The sequence below is a fragment of the Manis pentadactyla genome, chromosome 9 (genome assembly GCF_030020395.1).
Source record: "Manis pentadactyla isolate mManPen7 chromosome 9, mManPen7.hap1, whole genome shotgun sequence".
In the NCBI taxonomy this organism is placed as follows: Eukaryota; Metazoa; Chordata; class Mammalia; order Pholidota; family Manidae; genus Manis; species Manis pentadactyla.
In genome coordinates this window covers 39,707,700-39,729,409 of record NC_080027.1, presented here as the reverse complement: position 1 = coordinate 39,729,409, position 21,710 = coordinate 39,707,700, and the positions used below count along the sequence as shown (strand labels likewise).

The 21,710-nt window shown below is 35.3% G+C and overlaps 1 protein-coding gene across 2 annotated transcripts in view; it reads right to left on the bottom strand.

Annotated features, from left to right (window-relative positions):
- Window positions 1-21,710, bottom strand: part of PGM2L1 (phosphoglucomutase 2 like 1) — a 69,756-nt gene that overhangs the window by 28,107 nt on the left and 19,939 nt on the right. For both annotated transcript variants that reach the window (XM_036929784.2, XM_057507222.1), the window contains exons 2-5: window positions 8,736-8,903; window positions 6,436-6,542; window positions 5,657-5,741; window positions 2,312-2,395 (exon numbers count right to left, since the gene is read on the bottom strand). In XM_036929784.2, the coding sequence (XP_036785679.2) occupies window positions 2,312-2,395; window positions 5,657-5,741; window positions 6,436-6,542; window positions 8,736-8,903 (444 nt within the window). The remainder of the gene's footprint in view (window positions 1-2,311; window positions 2,396-5,656; window positions 5,742-6,435; window positions 6,543-8,735; window positions 8,904-21,710) is intronic.

The following is a 21,710-nucleotide window of genomic DNA, read 5'->3' as shown; positions in this document are numbered from 1 at the left end:
TATGCTCATTTTTATACTTTAAACTTGTGCTTATTTTGAGGGAAAAAATTCAGAGTCTACTATGTGAAAGTATGTGCAACAGCAATGATTATCGAAACAGATTAAGTCCTTGCACCCACAAGCTTATATTGGGGAACGAGGGGTAGGGAGGGTCAAACAAGTCAATAAACAAGATAAGTCATCTTAAAGAAAGCAGGTAGAGATAGTGGTAAGTTCTGTTAAGGAAATAAACAAGATGATGAGAAAGTCACGGAGGGAAGTCACTTCATATAAGGCAGCCAAAGAAGGTCTCTTCAAGGAAGCAACATGTGAGCGGGAACCTGAAGGATAGAAATAAGCAAGTGTGCAAGATGTGAGGAAGAGCAATCCAAGCAAGGAAAAAACAATTACAGAGGCTCAGAGGCAGGAAGGGGCTCAGTATAACTGGAGGAACCAGAGGAACAGGTAGGAGTGGCAGTGTGATTGGAATGGGAGCAAGGAGAGGAATGAATGAATGAGGTTCGAGACAGTGTCCTCTAAGCCCCAAAGTAAGAGTTTGAATTTTATTCAAAGATTGAGAAGCCACTGAAGAATTTTAAGCAGGAAAGTTACATGGCCTATTTATATTTTAAAAGATCCTCTGGCTGCTTGCTGGAAAAGGGATTGCAGGGGACAACAATAGAAGCAGGGAAGAGACCAGCTAGGGTGTTGTATGTAGTTCAGACAGAAGACAATCATGCTTTAGAATGGTGGAGGCATAAGACATGGGCAGAAGTGAACATATTCAACATATATTTCAGAAGCAGAATTTGTAGAACCTGTTAGCAAATTAAATGTTAGGAGTGAAGGAAAGATAGTAATCAAGAATGATTTTTTGGTTTTCGTTTGGGTGGATGCAGTGTCAATTTGCAGAGATGGGGAAGACTGGGAGAAGAACATAATTGCGTGTGTGTGAAGTAGGCTGTGGGGGAATCAAGACCTGTGTCCTAGAGACACTAATTTTAAGATGTCTGCATTCCAGTGGATATCAAGTAGGCAGTAGGTTGCTCAGAGTAGAGATTGAATTCTCACTCTCTTTGACAGTTACCCTTTTCCTCCTTGCCACTCCCTTATCCCTTTCGTTGTTAAGCCATCAATCTCCCCAGGTCTTTCTAGTATCTCCAGTACTTCTTTCTCCCTTCTCTTAAAATTGTTATTCCCTAGGGATCCCTTTGTACCTGTTTTTCTACTATATACTGTCCCTAGTCAACTCATCCAAGTAAAGGACTTCCAAATACTCTTAAATGATCTAAAATGTATGGTAACCCCTAAATTTGTAACTTCAGCCCAGATTTCTCTCCTAAACAACAGATTTATATATCTAACTGTCTATAGAACATTGTTACCTGTTTGATCCACAAATATATCTAACTTAATATGTCCAAAACTAAATTAATCATGCTTCATCCCTGCCTCTGTGAATGGTAACACTACCCACTTAGCTGGGCTAAAAATCTTAGATTAGTATTAAATATTCTTTTCCCAGTAAAACAGAGCTCATGGTACCTGAAGACTTCCTACACAAAAAGAAATACAAATGTAAGACTGTGGACTCATGACTCAGGTGCCGTCAACACTGGCTCAACACTGCTGTATTTTCTATTTGCCCCTCCAGAGCCTCTCTTCACATGCCTCCACCCTGCTTTCTGCCACAGAGGCTGACACAAGTGGATCCTGTGGCCAATGGTGTGCCCCAGTGGAAGAGTGTGAGGTCAAAGTACTATTCTTCTGACCCTCCTTCCGCAAACTCCCATCCATTCTTTTTTTCTTTAAATTGAAGTATATTTGATATACAATATTATATTGGTTTCAAGTATACAATGTAACAGTGACTCAACAGTTACATATGTTATTAAATCCTCACTCCAACTAGTGCAGTAACTATCTGTCAATACAGAAAGATGTTACAGAATCATTGGCGGTATTCTCCATGCTGCCCTACCATCCCTGTGATCAACTTTTATTATGATGAGATTTTTGTGTCCCATTCATTCTTCAAGTTCTTGGTACAATATGACTTTATTTCTGAAATGGTAGGGAGGATGGATTTAGGATAGGATGGAGAATTCAAGGGCAGTAAAATATTAGAAGTAAAAAGACCATTGAAGGGATGTTTGTTATAAAACATGTTGGGAGTACTAAGGGCCATTAGGGAATACACAGCCAGCCTCAATGTTTTATCTTCCTATCCCCAGTGTCTGACCCTGTTCCTCAGGGCAGAAAATACACTCAGCACATATTATTTAAATAAAATAAGAATTATGAAACAGCAAAGATCGAGTCCTAGGTTTACCTTGTAACCGTTGTCCTCTTTGCGGTTATGAGATGCGGTGATCATCACACCCGCAACTGCTTTGAGCTCCTGGACTGCATATGGCTGAGAAAACATTGACACCATAATTCCATTCTGCTTCCTAGTTACTTATACATTTGACATAAAAATAACTTTGATTAAATAACAGGAAAAGACATTAAGATATAAGTAGCCTAAAACCTCAACAATCAGCTCCAGGTTCATCAGGTGGGATACAACTAAAGCCACCTGTTAGGGCCACTAAAAACTACCTAACTGTTAGAGTAAATGGCTGCTCCCCTCAAGACTAATTTCACTTAGTCCTACAAAAATTTCCTACTATTTTGTACGTTTAATGAGTATTACATGAACACCTACTATATGCCAGACACTCCACCAGATTCTGGAAATAAGAGTGGTGAATATAATCATATTCATACAATGAAAGTTAATTTAGAAATCATCTAATGCATCACATTTTATACATTAAACACTCATAAGGGAGAAGATTCAAGGGTAGAACATGGGGCTCTTATCTTCCAATTTGAAGATATTTATACATACTCTGTGGTCTCTATGGCAAATAAAGGTCAACACACCATCTTCTTCCCCAAAGTTAATTCCCAGGTTGGATTTCCCTTTTTCTCTATAGTAGCTATTATTTTTCTGCCTATGATGTTCCCGCAACTCCTTCTACCATCACATCTGACTTCTCTCTTCCTGGCCACGGAGTGGTGGACATGGGACCAAGGTCTGACCAGAGTAACTTATTCCCCTGATGATATGATTCAGAGACTGGCTCATAATGCCTGGTTAGAATCCTTCCCCAAGATTTTTCTGCTGCAGCTGTCAAGGAATATTGCCTTCTGACTTGAAGTCATGGTAAGAAAGGGTGTAAATCTGGGACCACTAAAAATTTTTTTTCCTATAAGTTAGAGCAAGACTACCTGCAGTAAGAGAGGAAGGCCAACACATAGGGACTGATGTAGTTGGAATTGGCAACTCAATGGCAGAATCCTACAAAGTGGTCTAGATTTCTGGACCCTCTTTGGTTCCTGTCATTTATTATAGTTAGTTAATTGTTTAGCAATTCCCTTAATTCTCTGAGACATTCAGTGTATTTCCAATAAATCATTAGAATAGTTTATAATGACATTTCTAGTCCTCAAACATTTTGTAAAATTTGCCCATAAAATCATCTGGACCTGGCATTTTTAATTTGAGAAAACTAAAAACAAAAAATAATAAACTTACTCAATTTCTTTATTGGTGGTAGGTATCTTTAGGTTTTTATATTTCTTATCTGTTCTAATGTATCCATTACTCTATGAAATTGGTGAATTCATCTAAGCTTTCACATTTATTTGCATTATGTTGTTCAGAAGACTGTTTTCTTAATCTCTTCTGTATTTATTATTCCCCTTTTTAATTTCTTTGTCTTCTTTCTTTTTTTTCTTGAGTACCCTTGTGATAGGTTTGTCTATTTTATGAGTCTTTTCATAGAGCCAACTTTTGCTTCTATTAATACTGTTTTTAAAGTTTTCTACTAAATTGATTTTTCCCTTCATACCTTTATATTTCCTTCCTTTTATTTTATTTGGATTTATTCTGTTTTAGTGCTAACATACTAAGTTAAAGGCTTAGCTCACTTTTTTTAATATTTAACTTTTCTAATGTATTCTTTAAGTCTAAGAACTTCCCTTAAGAGGGCTTTAGTTATATCCCATAATTTTTGCTATTTATTATTTTCAGTGTTGCCAGGTTTTAAATACAGGCTGTCTTTGCTTTGCATAGTTCCAATATACATGAATTTCTGATACCATGTTTTAGTTAAGTAACACCCAACAACCCAGCCAACAACAAGAGTCTCCCTGCATGTTCAAATTCCAGTTACCATGGTATATTAACTGTAACTGCATCAAGAACAAACCCGTTAGCATTTCAATCCACAGATCACTTTGTCTACAAGGGGCCTGTCACCATCAGCGACCAATCATGTTGCTCTGGTACATCCTGCCCATGAGTGGGTGCTGTGCATCTGTTATTTAGTTCTCATACAGACAGCTGAGCATGTAGTTGCATTACCTCCTTATCTCCCAGTAACTAACCCATGTGACAGTTTACAAAAATAGACAATTGAAAGGAACTGGCCAACAAAGATGAAAGTTCATCAAATAAACAAAAAGTGATAAAAGTGGAAGGGAAATCTGAATCAAACATCAATGGAATTATAGAAAAAAATAGCTGGTAATGTTGACACCGCTGTCATTAACAGACCCTAAATATGGCACCAGATGAACTTAGTGAAGGTGAGGAATGATTGTGATGAAAAGGATGAAGATGTCCCAGAGGAAGTGATACTGGCAAAAAAACTTTGCATTAAAGGAACTCTCAGAGATAAATCCAACACTGAAAATACAAAGGATAGTATGCGGGAAGCTGATCGAAACTTAGAAGTAGTGGGACAACTGCCAAGACACAGAGAAGACGTTTGCTTGTATTATATGACAAGAAAGCACTGTTCATACTCTTGATAAATTTTTTACAAAGAAATACAACTAAATACAATTTAGTCCTTGGCGTTTCTAATGTTTAAATTACAGTGCACTAAATAAACATTAGAGTTACTGTTTTTCATTTTTAACCAAGATTAATGGTGTTTTAATGTTTTGACAAAAAATTTTAAAGTTTGTAGAACAATCATAATTTCCCCCCATTAATCATTAAAGTCATTTTGCATGGCTTTAGTTTATAGCTATCTTAAGAGCCTTGCACTACCATGCCAAGCAAGGAGTGCCTGTAGTTTCTCATCTTCATCATGATATCTTCCTTAATCATGAATTATTTATAAATGTGTTTTAAAAATTCCAAACATATGGGATTTTGTCAGTTTCTTATTTCTAATCTTATTGCACTGGGGTCCAGGGCTTGATAAGCAGTTCTCTGGTATTTGTTGAAATATTCTAGGTAACCCTGTTTGATAAGAATGAACATCCTACTATCACTGAAGACACACACACACACACACACACACACACACACACAGCAGATCAAGCATGCTAATAGTGTGTTCAAATTTATCCTTAATATTTGTTATCTGCCTGGTAAGTCAGTTTCTGAAAAAAGAATATTAAGATATCCAATCATGACTGTGGATTTGCCATCAAATTCTTTGATGGTTCAACACGTTTGTTAATGAAAATAAACTTGGAGCAAAATTTGTTTTCCTTCCTTTAGTCCTTCCTATCACTTAATACAGAACTATAAAAATGAAAAATACTTGAATTCTGACAAATGAAATTTTAACAGCAGCAAGCTGTATGATCAATAACGTAACACACTTACTACAAAAGGTGTAGGAACATATCTTGAAAAAAGGTACACAGGAACATCTTTGGCCAGTAAGACAGCAGCAGTGAGTTTAGCAAGCCTAAAAGCAAAAAAGATTTCATAGTTCTTAGATTACAATACTTTTAAAAACCAACCTTTCACAAAATATATGTTTTCTATTAAAATTGTTCTGAATATATAGTAGCCTAATACAACCAATTCGTATAGTCATTGGTTATTTAAGCTTTGGGCTCTAACTTAAAAATGTTAAATAAATGAGATTTTTAAAAAAGGAAATAGCAATGAACAAAACTGACATTTTAATTTCTTCCTTTTTCCTCATTCATCTTTTGATGGCTCCTTTACTAAGAAAAAAAATCCACAACAGGCAAAAAGAATAGAGGTAAGTGAAATATGAGGCTTTGAGAAACATAATGTGCATAATTACCTCCTGAAAAAAAGTGTCATTATATCATGATCATATGTGAAATATACTCTAAAACGAATCAATAACTACATAATTACTCTTACCCAGTGCCTTTGCCAACATATTAAAATTATAACATAAACTCTCACTCTAAATACTAATTCTTGATAATCAAAAATTTTTTACTCCTTTTTGTACAAGCGAGTTATCTTTGACGTGCTTCTATTTCAGCATTAAAATAACATTAGTATGTAATCATATTTCTATTTGACAGTTTCCTATTTCAGAAATCCTACTACTGGACAAAAAAAATTTTTTAAGGCTTTATTCCAATCCAACTTATTCTCTGAGACAATTAACACTATACCTCTGGCTGCTGCAGCTGCTAGTTACTTGACCCCGGGTGTCATACCCAACGACAAAGCCTCTCTGCTTGAAGTCTGAAAAACATCTCTCAAGGTATTTGTACATTCCCTGAAGCAGATAAATACAAGAGATTAGTTGCTGACTAATGCCTGCATTTTTCTATGACTTACAAATTTATTTTTATGTGTAGTGTGCAGCTTGTTGGCTCCTAGGGAACTGGCTTCCACCTTTATGCCCATCCTTACCAACATGGGAACAATATTGTTCAATCCTCAAATGTGAGATGTCAAAGATTTATTTTCTGGGATTTCAGACACATTCAATACCACAGAAATGTCAATTAGGTAACTATTAAATCTAATGCAATAGATAAAACATTAGGGAAAAAAGATGGGACAAAAGAAAACTGTTAGAAGAGCCAAAAGAAATAGTTTCTTGCCTTAAGAATAGAGTTTTGACCATTTTAGGCCTTGCTAAATCATATGATTGAAGTTAACCAAAAGATATGACCTACTTATGACACAAACATTTTCAATCAGTAGCATAAACCTTCATTAGAACATTTCTTAAGATGCCTGATTGCATTTGTAATTCCTTCACTTTAAAATTTCATAGAAAGAAAATCTCATGAACTAGGAATATTTTCAGTAAGGTGACAAAAAATTATTTAATGTTAAAAATATCACAACAATAAATTAAAACCATTGAACTATTTTATGAATAATTGCTAATTTTCTTTCATCTCTGAAAACAACACTCCATGTTGTTACAGCCTTTAAAACTGCTTTCACAAATGTTACCACTTTTATTCCTTACAACTCTGAAAAGAAAGAAATGTAGATACCATTTCAAGAAATGCAGATACCATTTCTATTTTTGTCCGTCTTTCAACATCTCTTCAAGAAAAAAGGGGATGGAATAAGACTGAAACTCAATTTATGACTTGCCTAAGGCTATTTATTCAACTAAAACTAAGTTATATTAATAGATTTAAGATCTACTATATGGCAGGCACTGCTAAATAACTACATGGCAGTACCAAATGAGGTCCCAGTTATTTCTGGACCCTTCTTCCATGGCTCTTTCAAGTATAATTATTCTTCTAATGTACTCCCTGTGAGTGTGTATGTATGTATATGTGTGTGTGCATGCATATGCTTAATATATCCCAAACTGACTAGTTTCACCTACTTACTAATTTCTAATGATCATACTATCCTAAAACCTCACAGAACCTCATATTATTTTCTGGTACAAAAATCCATTTTATCTTATCACCCTATACCTAGATTCTGAAAAGGACTATGGCTTAAGAATCAGCTTCCATCTGTTTTTTTTCTACTTCACATAATGGAATCTCAATTATAAATATTTACACTTCCATAGAAATTGATTTTCAAACACCCCTGCCACACTTTTAAAATAATTTTTATAAAGTCAATGAATCTTCATTTAAAATATAAGCTTATGAAGAAACCCAATATATAAAAAAGATTGAACTGAAGCATTTCTGGATGAGGAAAAGAAACAGGGTGGGGTGAAAGGTGTTGGCATCTATCCTTCCTATTTGTCATCTTGTTATTGCTTCTTCTCCATTCTCTGAAGTAACCTTTGCCTTTAGAGAATTCCCCCAGAACAAGGCTAAAGATGATTTACTCTTGGCAGTATTGATTAGAATTCATCTACTGAGCAATTATCTAGTCCAGAACTATTTTTAGTATATGCTAAATGCATTTTGGCCTGAGAAGGTAGTTCCTTGAAGCAGTGAGGATGATTCACTGAAGAGAAGTAATTTGTTTCTAGAGTAAGTTGCATAAAAATGGGGAGAAAAAATTGTATTATATTTATACTGTCTTAAAGAACTCTCAAATGGATATGGAAAACCATATTAAGGGGAAATATTTTCAACTAAATTTTCCAAATATTCCTGTTAACCTTTATCAATGGCCATATGACAAAATGATTAATCATCCTCTTTCATCTAAGTTTGCTTCTTTGCATTAATTGAAAATTGATATCCATTTCCTGGTTTCAAATGCAAAGTAACATGGTCAAGAAATTGACAATAGTAACCAAAATAACTCTTAATCAGATAGTTAGTTCCTGACCCTGAAGATACACAGTAACTAAATACTAAAATAAATCTTGTACAAGACCAAAGGTCAGAATTTATTCTTTTTTTACTTTCAAGAGAGTACCTTTTTGTATAAAGGTTTAGCTTTTAGAAAGGCACTACCTAAGGTATAAAGCAAAAAAAATAGTGTGATAAATGGTACACATAAAATACTCTGTAATACTTACCTGTGTTGACTGTATTACTGTAAGATCATTGATATAGCAAAATCCTGCCCCCATAGCAGAACGAAGTCCTGCAGTCCCAAAAGTCATTCGGCAACAAAGACGATCTCGCAGCTCCTTGTTCATCCCATTTCGTAACAGATTTTCAATTTGCTCTTTTGTTTTGGGATTCTGTGAAAAACAAATATTAAAACTTAATTAGGATCAGAAGCAGTCCTAATATGAAGCCCTCCTGAGGAGCCAGTGTTATGCATGTATCACAAGGTCCTATATTCACTATAAATTCCACAATGCTAACTTATTAACATTAGTATGTATAATAAAACAGTATCTTCCATTTATTGAGTCCCCAAAGGAGTCAGGCCCTACTGAGGGCAGTTTACATACCTCTAATTGTTTTAGTATTTTTTATAACATTCAAGAAATTTTAAAAAACACACTGATAAACAAGAGCTATGGATTAAAAACAAGTCTCTTAGTCAAAAAAGACATCGATTAGAGTCTATATTAAGTTTTAAGGAAATATGGAAGCTATTGGATAAATGCCATTAAAATATGCCTTCCAACTACTTCCTAAAGCTTTGCACTTTAAAATAACCAGATAAACCTTTTGCTCTTTAAATTCCCAGAAAACGATTCAATTTATTTACAGTAAAAGTTAGCCATAAAAAGGTCTTATGGACTTGGTTAAGAATGAAAGGGAAAATTCAGTCTAAAATCAGTTTGTGAAGCAGGACATGCCAACATCTATATTTTAGGATTTTGTATTTCATTAGCACATACTTTAGTTTTATAAAACTCAAGGATGCCTAGGATTGTGAACAGAACTTCACAACCGGTGGCAACTTTCAAATAGAAATGCAATTATAATAAGAATAAAATTTTAATGGAATTTTCCAATATTTTCTTTTTAGGAAAATAGTCAAATATCAAGAAAGTAAGTTGAACCACAATTTCTCTTTCATACTATATACAGTATGAATTTAGTATATATGAACTGCTGAGATCTTTTATTATCTATAGCCTATACAATGATAATAAGTATTCAGAATGATAGACTAAGGTACCCAAAAGATGCTAAATAGTAAAGCATATTTGTACTTGTAAAGAAATAATAATGTATTAATAGATAAAATCTAAACAAAAAGGTTTTCTGGTTATAGTGAAAATTAAAGTAACCAGAGTATGTGCCACAAACTAATGAAAAGCCATGAAATTTTGATTGACTGAAATTGTAATATGCTTAAAATGGATGCATGTAAAAAAATATATACATAACCTTGACTAAGGAGTCTCCATTTTATAAATGGCACATACTAACAAATACACAGCTTATGTAAAAATATGAATCACTATTAAAAGTCTAAACAGTATGATCATCTGGGCTTATATTGCTTCAATGTCTAAGATACCACCAGCTTTGATACAGAGGTCAAAGAGACCTGAAGAATTTAAAAGTAGGCATAAGAATGGCAAAAACTTTTGAAAAGACTGAAAAACTTCAGTACCGTAGAGTACACAGCACTGTTATACAGTTAGAAATACTGAAATTGGGATAGTCTTTTTAGAGTGCTCTCACAGCAAATATCAAAATTTAAACTGCATACACCTTTTGGCACATAGATTTTTCTGTCCACAGCAATACCTTCACATGAACAAACAGATTTATTCATACAAGGATGTTCATTGCAGCATCTTACTGGTATTATTATTATTATTATTAGCTTTGCATCGATGAAGAAATTAAGATTTTGAGAGGGAGCCTACTGACACTAAGCTAATATTGGAGGTCTAGACAGGATTTGAATTTAGAATGGTCTGGCTCTAAAGCCTATACTACCAAACAAAATAATTGTATAGGGAAGGTTAGTAATGTTTCTCACAATAATTAATTCCAGCCAGAAAGCGGAAGAATATTCCTTTTTATTATAGCTATATAAATATAAAACTGATCCACCAAATGTGAATAGTAGTAGTTTTTTGAGTATATACTTGCTAATGTTTAACTGCACAGCTACTAGAGTAGGGTCTAAAAATTCCATTCTCTGTTATAAATATCACAACCAATACCAACCTAATTCCTCATTCTGAAAAAAAACCTGTAAACTAGAGAAAAATTAAAATGGAAAATCATAATCCATTAGATGTAGGTAAATTTTTATGGTAAAAAACTAAGCAATTACAGTGACAGGGATCTGAAATCTACTTTAGACTTAGATTTCTCCACTATTCTGTACTTAGACATTAATTTGGATGTTGATGCTACAAACTTTTAAAAATGTAACTAAATGGCTATCCCTTTGTAGTCATTATTATCATAAATTTTCCACTCGATGATAAAATTGCATTTGTATTTGGTTGTTGAAATCTTCAAATAACTGATTTTTATAAACTGTAGTATATGAAAATTCTGAAGATCTACAAATAAATTATTTTTAAACACTATTTTAATATAGAACCCAGATATATTAAGTGAAAAGGAAAGCAGAAGAATACATAAAGTGTTTTGATTTGTATAAAAAGAGATAAAGCATTCCAGAATTACTCTACCTCTACACAAATAAAAGAGACTAAAAATAGTGATTACCTCTGATGGGGAAATCAGGGGTGAGGTCTGAGATAGAAAGTGGCTTATTTGTATAGTACATTCTTGCTACTATTTGGATATTTTATTTATGCATTACTTATTTTACAGAAAACCCTAGGCAGGTATCCATGATGGCTGAGAAAAACCACTACTTGTGTGTCCACATGAATACTTTTTACCTCAAAAACTGCTGTCTTTTTCTCACCCACAAAAAGTTATTAATAAAACCTGAATCTATGAAACATATATTAGAGGTTTCTCATATACAAAGTATCATTTGCTTTCTAAATGTGCCCTCCTATTCACAATTCATTATGTGAAGGCAGGAAAAGCCTAATCAGCAAAAACAGAAGAAGAAAATTGTTCAGCTGATACAAACTGTAAAAAAAAAAAAAAAAGCACCTAAAATTGCAATTTAGGTCGGTCAGTAGTAAAGTTATTTGATTTACATACTTTTTGTAAATTTACTTATTCGTTTACTATATAAAATGAAAATTATTTACAAACTAGATGCATTTGATCTGAACTTAGCTCTTAACTAGCATAGTTTAGAATCCTAGTAATTTTAGTGCCCCCAAAAAGTAATCCTGTAGAAAATCCAGAGATTTTAGTGACTACCAGCATTTTCTACACTTCATTAGGAATAAAGCTGGTTGTTTAGTATGAAATCAGTAGCCTAAAGAGTACAGAATTAAAGCCATGCACTATTTGCAAATTTTACCAATATACCAAAAATTTTTCTTTGGTTCTAATCCTATGGATTGCTGCAATGAAGCATTGCCATCAATATAGATGACTTTATAAGGCAGAGCCAAGATGGCGACATGAGTAGGACAGTGGGAATCTCCTCCCAAAAACATATATATTTTTGAAAATACAACAAATACAACTAATCCTAAAAGAGAGACCAGAAGACACAGGACAACAGCCAGACTACACCCACACCTGCGAGAACCCAGGGCCTGGTGAAGTGGATAAGATACAAGCCCCGGCCCGGCGGGACCCGAGCGCCCCTCCCCCAGCTCCCGGCAGGAGGAGAGGAGTCGGAGCTGGGAGGGAGAGGGAGCCCAGGACTGCTAAACACCCAGCCCTAGCCATCCGCACCAGAGCACAGACAGTGTATGTGTGGGGTCCTGGATACTAGGGAAACAGGACAGTAAGACCTTTGAGCGGGTCCCAAAGCCGGTGCCCCTGTGACAAAGAAAAGCGAGTGCTTTTTGAAAGTCGTAAAGGGACAGGGACCTCACAGCTGGACGGAAGCATCCTGGGTCACAGTCCAGCAGCTGGAAATTCCAGGGAACTCTGGGCGCACTAACCCCATGGGCAACAGCTCTGAGACCCCTCACGTAGGTAAACAGCCAAACAGCCCCCCGTCCATTACCCTTCCGGGATCCCGCCATAGCATAGCAGCTGCCTGAGGCTGGCCACGCCCACAAGGGAAGCTTCCCCCATACCTGCCAGGCAAGATACAGAGACCCAGTCTGCACGCAATTGCCCAACACAAGCCACTAGGGGTCGCAGTTGTCCCAGTAAAGAAAGGCCAGGAGCAAGTGGAAAGTCTTGGCTCTCCCAGCTGACAGACGAGTCAATAGCTCACTATTGCACCTATCAACATGAAAAGGCAAAAAAATTTGATCCAGACAAGACTAACCCAGACAGCTTCGGCATCTGCTACATCTTCCCCTGAAAAGGAACCTGGGGAGATAGATTTAACCAGTCTTCCTGAAAAAGAATTCAAAACAAAAGTCATAACCTTGCTGATGGACTTGCAGAGAAATATGCAAGAACTAAGGAAGGAGAATACAGAAATAAAACAAGCTCTGGAAGGACTTCAAAACAGAATGGATGAGATGCAAGAGACCATTAGTGGACTAGAAAACAGAGAACAGGAAAGCAGAGAAGCTGATGCAGAGAGAGATAAAAGGATCTCCAGGAATGAAAGAATTTTAAGAGAACTGTGTGACCAATCGAAACGGAACAATATCCGCATCATAGGGGTACCAGAAGAAGAGAGAAAAAGGGATAGAAAGTGTCTTTGAAGAAATAATTGCTGAAAACTTCCCCAAACTAGGGGAGGAAATGGCCTCTCAGACCACAGAGGTACACAGAACTCCCATGACAAGGGATCCAAGAAGGGCAACACCAAGACACATAATAATTAAAATGGCAAAGATCAAAGACAAGGACAAAGTATTAAAGGCAGCCAGAGAGAAAAAAAAGGTCACCTACGAAGGAAAACCCATCAGGCTATCATCAGACTTCTCAACAGAAACCCTACAGGCCAGAAGAGAATGGCATGATATACTTAATGCAATGAAACAGAAGGGCCTCGAACCAAGACTACTGTATCCAGCACGATTATCATTTAAATATGAAGGAGGGATTAAACAATTCCCAGACAAGCAAAAGTTGAGGGAATTTGCCTCCCACAACCCACCTCTACAGGGCATCTTACAGGGACTGCTCTAGATGGGAGCACTCCTAAAAAGAGCACAGAACAAAACACCCAACATATGAAGAAGGGAGGAGGAGGAATAAGAAGGGAGAGAAATAAAGAATCATCAGACCGTGTTTATAATAGCTCAACAAGCGAGTTAAGTTAGACAGTAAGATAGTAAAGAAGCTAACCTTGAACCTTTGGTAACCACAAACTTAAAGCCTGTAATGGCAATAAGCACATACCTTTCAATAATCACCCTAAATGTAAATGGAGTGAATGCACCAATCAAAAGACACAGAGTAATAGAATGGATAAAAAAGCAAGACCCATCCATATGCTGCTTACAAGAGACTAACCTCAAACCCAAAGACATGCACAGACTTAAAGTCAAGGGATGGAAAAAGATATTTCATGCAAACAACAAGAGAGGAAAAAGCAGGTGTTGCAATACTAGTGTCAGACAAAATATACTTCAAAATAAAGAAAGTAACAAAAAATAAAGAAGGACATTACATAATGATAAAGGGCTCAGTCCAACAAGAGGATATAACCATTCTAAATATATATGCACCCAATACAGGAGCACCAACATATGTGAAACAAATACTAACAGAATTAAAGGAGGAAATAGAATGCAATGCATTCATTTTGGGAGACTTCAACACACCACTCACTCCAAAGGATAGATCCACCAGACAGAAAATAAGTAAGGACACAGAGGCACTGAACAACACACTAGAACAGATGGACCTAATAGACATCTACAGAACTCTACATCCAAAAGCAACAGGATACACATTCTTCTCAAGTGCACATGGAACATTCTCCAGAATAGACCACATACTAGGCCACAAAAAGAGGCTCAGTAAATTCCAAAAGATTGAAATCCTACCAACCAACTTTTCAGACCATAAAGGTATAAAACTAGAAATAAATTGTACAAAGAAAGCAAAAAGGCTCACAAACACATGGAGGCTTAACAACATGCTCCTAAATAATCAATGGATCAATGACCAAATTAAAATGGAGATCCAGCAATATATGGAAACAAATGACAACAACAACACAAAGCCCCAACTACTGTGGGACGCAGCGAAAGCAGTCTTAAGAGGAAAGTATATAGCAATCCAGGCATATTTAAAGAAGGAAAAACAATCCCAAATGAATAGTCTAATGTCACAATTATCAAAATTGGAAAAAGAAGAACAAATGAGGCCTAAGGGCAGCAGAAGGAGGGACATAATAAAGATCAGAGAAGAAATAAATAAAATTGAGAAGAATAAAACAATAGCAAAAATCAATGAAACCAAGAGCTGGTTCTTCAAGAGAATAAACAAAATAGATAAACCTGTAGCCAAACTTATTAAGAGGAAAAGAGAGTCAACACACATCAACAGAATCAGAAATGAGAAAGGAAAAATCACAACGGACCCCACAGAAATACAAAGAATTATTAGAGAATACTATGAAAACCTATACGCTAACAAGCTGGGAAACCTAGGAGAAATGGACAACTTCCTAGAAAAATACAACCTTCCAAGACTGACCCAGAAAGAAACAGAAAATCTAAACAGACCAATTACCAGCAACGAAATTGAAGTGGTAATCAAAAAACTACCAAAGAACAAAACCCCCGGGCCAGATGGATTTACCTAGGAATTTTATCAGACATACAGAGAAGACATAATACCCATCCTCCTTAAAGTTTTCCAAAAAATAGAAGAGGAGGGAATACTCGCAAACTCATTCTATGAAGCCAACATCATCCTAATACCAAAACCAGGCAAAGACCCCACCAAAAAAGAAAACTACAGACCAATATCCCTGATGAACGTAGATGCAAAAATACTCAACAAAATATTAGCAAACCAAATTAAAAAATACATCAAAAGGATCATACACCATGACCAAGTGGGATTCATTCCAGGGATGCAAGGATGGTACAACATTCGAAAATCCATCAACATCATCCACCACATCAACAAAAAGAAGGACAAAAACCACATGATCATCTCCATAGATGCTGAAAAAGCATTTGATAAAATTCAACATCCATTCATGATAAAAACTCTCAACAAAATGGGCATAGAGGGCAAGTACCTCAACATAATAAAGGCCATCTATGAAAAACCCACAGCCAACATCATACTGAACAGCGAGAAGCTGAAAGCTTTTCCTCTGAGATCGGGAACAAGACAGGGATGCCCACTCTCCCCACTGTTATTCAACATAGTACTGGAGGTCCTAGCCATGGCAATTAGACAAAACTAAGAAATACAAGGAATCCAGATTGGTAAAGAAGTTAAACTGTCACTATTTGCAGATGACATGATATTGTACATAAAAAACCCTAAAGACTCCACTCCAAAACTGCTAGAGCTAATATCGGAATTCAGCAAAGTTGCAGGATACAAAATTAACACATAGAAATCTGTGGCTTTCCTATACACTAACAATAAACTAATAGAAAGAGAAATCAGGAAGACAATTCCATCACAATAGCATCAAGAAGAATAAAATACCTAGGAATAAACCTAACCAAGTAAGTGAAAGACCTATACCCTGAAAACTATAAGACACTCTTAAGAGAAATTAAAGAGGTCACTAACAAATGTAAACTCATCCCATGCTCCTGGCTAGGAAGAATTAATATCGTCAAAATGGCCATCCTGCCCAAAGCAATATACAGATTCGATGCAATCCCTATCAAACTACCAACAGCATTCTTCAATGAACTGGAACAAATAGTTCAAAAATTCATATGGAAAAACCAAAGACCCCAAATAGTTAAAGCAATCCTGAGAAGGAAGAATAAAGTGGGGGGGATCTCACTCCCCAACTTCAAGCTCTACTACAAAGCCACAGTAATCAAGACAATTTGGTACTGGCACAAGAACAGAGCCACAGACCAATGGAACAGAACAGAGACTCCAAACATTAACGCAAACATATATGGTCAACTAATATTCGATAAAGGGGCCATGGACATACAATGGGGAAATGACAGTCTCTTCAACAGATGGTGCTGGCAAAACTGGACAGCTACATGTAAGAGAATGAAACTGGATCATTGTCTAACCCCATACACAAAAGTAAATTTGAAATGGATCAAAGACTTGAATGTAAGTCATGAAACCATAAAACTCTTAGAAAAAAATATAGGCAAAAATCTCTTAGACATAAACATGAGTGACCTCTTCTTGAACATATCTCCCCGGGCAAGGGAAACAAACAGAAAAATGAACAAATGGGACTATATCAAGCTGAAAAGCTTCTGTACAGCAAAGGACACCATCAATAGAACAAAAAGGTATCCTACAGTATGGGAGAATATATTCGTTAATGACAGATCTGATAAAGGGTTGACATCCAAAATAAATAAAGAGCTCACACACCTCAACAAACAAAAAGCAAATAATCCAATTAAAAAATGGGCAGAGGAGCTGAATAGACAGTTCTCTAAAGAAGAAATTCAGATGGCCAACAGACACATGAAAAGATGCTCCACATCGCTTGTCATCAGAGAAATGCAAATTAAAACCACAATGAGATATCATCTCACACCACTAAGGATGGCTACCATCCAAAAGACAAACAACAACAAATGTTGGCTAGGTTGTGGAGAAAGGGGAACCCTCCTACACTGCTGGTGGGAATGTAAATTAGTTCAACCATTGTGGAAGGCAGTATGGAGGTTCCTCAAAATGCTCAAAATAGAAATACCATTTGACCCAGGAATTCCACTTCTAGGAATTCACCCCAAGAATGCAGCACTCCAGTTTGAAAAAGATGCACCCCTATGTTTATCGCTGCACTATTTACAATAGCCAAGATATGGAAGCAACCTACATGTCCATCAGTAGATGAATGGATAAAGAAGATGTGGTACATATACACAATGGAATATTACTCAGCCATAAGTAAAAAACAAATCCTACCATTCGCAACAACATGGATGGAGCTAGAGGGTATTATGCTCAGTGAAATAAGCCAGGCGGAGAAAGACAAGTATCAAATGATTTCACTCATTTGTGGAGTATAAGAACAAAGCAAAAACTGAAGGAACAAAACAGCAGCAGAATCACAGAACCCAAGAATGGACTAACAGTTACCAAAGGGAAAGGGACTGGGGAGGACGGGTGGGAAGGGAGGGATAAGGGCGGGAAAAAAAGAAAGGGGGCATTACGATTAGCATGTATAGTGTGTGGGGGGCACGGGGAGGGCTGTTCAACACAGAGAAGACAAGTAATGATTTTAAGCATCTTACTATGTTAACGGACAGTGACTGTGAATGGGGATGTGGGGGGGACTTGGTGAAGGGGGGAGCCTAGTAAACATAGTGTCCTTCATGTAATTGTAGATTAATGATACCAAAATAAAATTAAAAAAATATATATATAGATGACTTTATATAGTTGAAATGAAGAAAAGACAGTGTGTTCTTACATAATACTCTGTGTAGTTTTAGTTTTTCCATGTTACAAGTCCATAAGGTGCAAATTAAAAGAAAACATGAAGAAACTGATCTACAAAAAAAAACAGAAAAAGCAACACTTTAAATATATGCAAGTGCCTCTTCTAACAAGCACACTCTCATAGATGTGAAAAAGGCTACACCACCAGACCAAAATCACACCAATTCTGGCTGTCATCAGGTGAGATAGCAATATTCATTTATGAAGGATCATTTGGGACAAGCTTTTCTGAACCTATTGTGCTCATAATTAGGGGGCTTTTGCATTATTTATGTGTAATAAATTTAAATGTGGATGAAATGATATGAAAAAGTACTTAATCATTAGTACTTACACAAAATAAATCATGTTTGTCAATGAGGAATTCACCTGTAAATCTCCTTTCTTACTTTCACAAAACTAGTATTTTTAAATTTTAACAACTTGAATCTGCTCTCTTAATATTCTAGTACTAAACTTAACAGCTTAAAAACAACCTAAAATATGAATCTCTTTGTTTAGAAGATTAGAAGATTTAGAACAGATAGAAAAAAACATAATATATACAAGCAATCCAAATTCTAATATTGTTATAAATCTAAAGAGAAGGCAATATACAAAATTGACATTTTAGTGACTCAAATATACCTAAAAATTTTATTTGAAACTATAGCATTTAAAAATGTTACTGACAGAGACTGGTATCTAAATAATAAATACCAGTTTCATATTACCACAGAGCAAAAAGTTTTAAGTTTATTTCTGAACAGAAGTTAAAAGAAGAAACTGCAATCTGAAAATCTAAAGGGTGAATGCAACTAACATTTATTTCTAAGGGTCAGCCAGCTTGAAGATCCAAGTATAGAGTCCTGAAGCAGAACATGTTTCCTGAATCAGATACTTCCTTATTGAGTCCAAAACATACTCTTGCTAAACTAATCATTTTTCCCATTTAAAGGACCTTTGTGTAATTCTAAATTTAATTTCTCCATTAAAAATATATTTTTAGAAATGGGCATAAACTAAATTGGCTTAGATAAAAGACCTGAATGATTATACTTGTAATATAAAATGAGATTTCCTTAATAATAATTGGCTTAATCAAATTTGAATAATAATCACTTAATGAATATAAAAATCATATCCAGGAAATAAAGATGCTAAGTACTCAAAAAAGTACAAAATAAGCCTTCAAATATAACGGTATTATTTAGTATAATATTGAATAGGCCAAGATCAGTGTGAAAGAAAATATTTCTTCTATAAGTAAACACAACATTTCAAATGTCTGCCGTTCTTCTCTAGATATTCTGATACATCGTACTCTTCTTGACAAAGACCAGTTGTTGGTCGACTGTCTCAGTAGGTCTTTGCAGGGTAATGGAAAAACCATTTAACTATGATTCTAGAAGTCTTGGCCCTGATCTTGAGGATGCAATTAGTTAGCCAGATAATCTTGAACAAGTCACTTTACCTCCTAGAATTTGGATTCTAAGTAGGGTGTAATGACTTTTGAGATTATCTTTTTAAGCCCTGCAGTAAGAGATCATGTAAAGAACTAAGTATACTTTATTAAAAGACTCCAGTCAATAGCATTTACTACTAAAACTCTATGAAATCTGAACAGGGAATTTCTCTAGTATCACCTGTACTGTAAAAAACAGAAATAATGTTCAACTTTTCTTCCTGGACATACAACTAGAATATACTTTTCAGCTCCTCTTAGAACTAGATGAGATCATTTGATCCAGTTCTGGTCAATGGATCTGAGCAGAAGAGATGGGTGCTAGGGAGAGAGAGGAATGGTGAATGACTGTTAATGGATAGGAGTTTTTTTGGGGGTGATGACAATGGAATTAGTGGTGATGATTGCACAGTGTTTTGAATATATTAAAACCCACTGAATTATACACTTTAAAGTGGTGAATTTTATAGTTTTTTGTTATGTGAATTACACCCAAATTAACAATAGCTACAGGATGGGATTCACTACAAAAGGGCATGAGGAAATTTTCTGCAATGAAAGGAATGTTCTATATCTTGACTGGTGTTGGTTATATAACTGTATACACTTGTCAAAACTCATTAAACTAAATGCTTAAAAGAATGAAACTGACTGTCAATTATGTAAATACAAGTTACACCTCAATAAGCCTGACTTAGAAAAGTATATAGAAAAGCTCTGTCTAAAGGTGATGTTGGAATAGAAGAAACATGTATAAATCCAGATGCGTAGTGTTTTACTTTATAAAATATAAATTAATGATAAACAGTATTGGTAGTTTTTTCAATTCTCTTTATAAAACGTTTGGAAAATGTAATGTTAAAAAATACAATACTTGAAAGATGCAGCAGTTTTTTTAAAAGACATGCAAATTACAAAAAATCAATTCATGTTGGTGTGAATTGTACTGTACTATAATATCAACTCTGCTAAGTTTGTCTTTATAACTATGTAAAAGTTCCTTGATATTTGCGGGAGTGTACATTTAAGTCATTTATTTTGTGTTAAGTATGAATCTAAGTTTACAGAAACCACAAATGTAACTTACTATCTTTGAAAGCATGACATTTCTACTTAGAGAACATCTTAGACAACATTTGGTATGTTACTTTGTTGACTTGCATTTTGTTAAGAACTATAGCTTCTGAAAATCTTGTAGTGTATTATGTAGGGATAAGTCAATAGTATCCACATTTTCAAAAGTTATATATTAAGTATTTATATATGGTAAGAAATGTAATACTTCAATTTTGATTTGAGTGGTTTTAGGCATTTAGTTTTTTTTTTATATCGTTAATGTACAATTACTTGAGCAACATTATGATTACTAGACTTCCCCTATTATCAAGTCCCCCCAACATACCCCATAATAGTCACTGTCCATCAGCGTACTAAGATGCTATAGAATCATTACTTGTCTTCTCTGTACATACTGCCTTTCCCGTGTCCCTCCCCGCTACATTATGTGTGCTAACAGTAGCAATGAGTTAGTTTTTACCAAGTGATTTCTTTTTTCAAAGGAGCTGTTTAACTTCCAGGGTTATTTTTATTTAAGTGAGAAATAAAACTATGTTTCAACCAAACAGGGAATTTAGACAAAACCTTAGTATTTGTAGATATGCCTTGGTTACTTTGGGGAAAGGAGGAAGGGAGGAGAATGGGATTCAGGAAGTAGATAGAGGAATTTAACTGAATCTGCAATTTGTTAATTTTTTTACAAAGGAGATATGATTCAAATTTAGCAAAATGTTATGATTTAACAAAATGGGAGCTGTTTATCATTCTCTGTGTTTTTATAAAGAAGACTGGTCAGTTTGTTAGAAAGTCTGATTACTTCTTTAATTTTCTTACATACTACAGCCAGATTGATCAGCCAAGAATCAACAATAAGGTCCAATTCCAGTTACATCAAATGTAAAGGCTGGAAGGGTGGGATTAAATCCCAAGAGGCAGAGGAGTTCAAAACCTTTTTGGATTCAAATACTCTCCATTT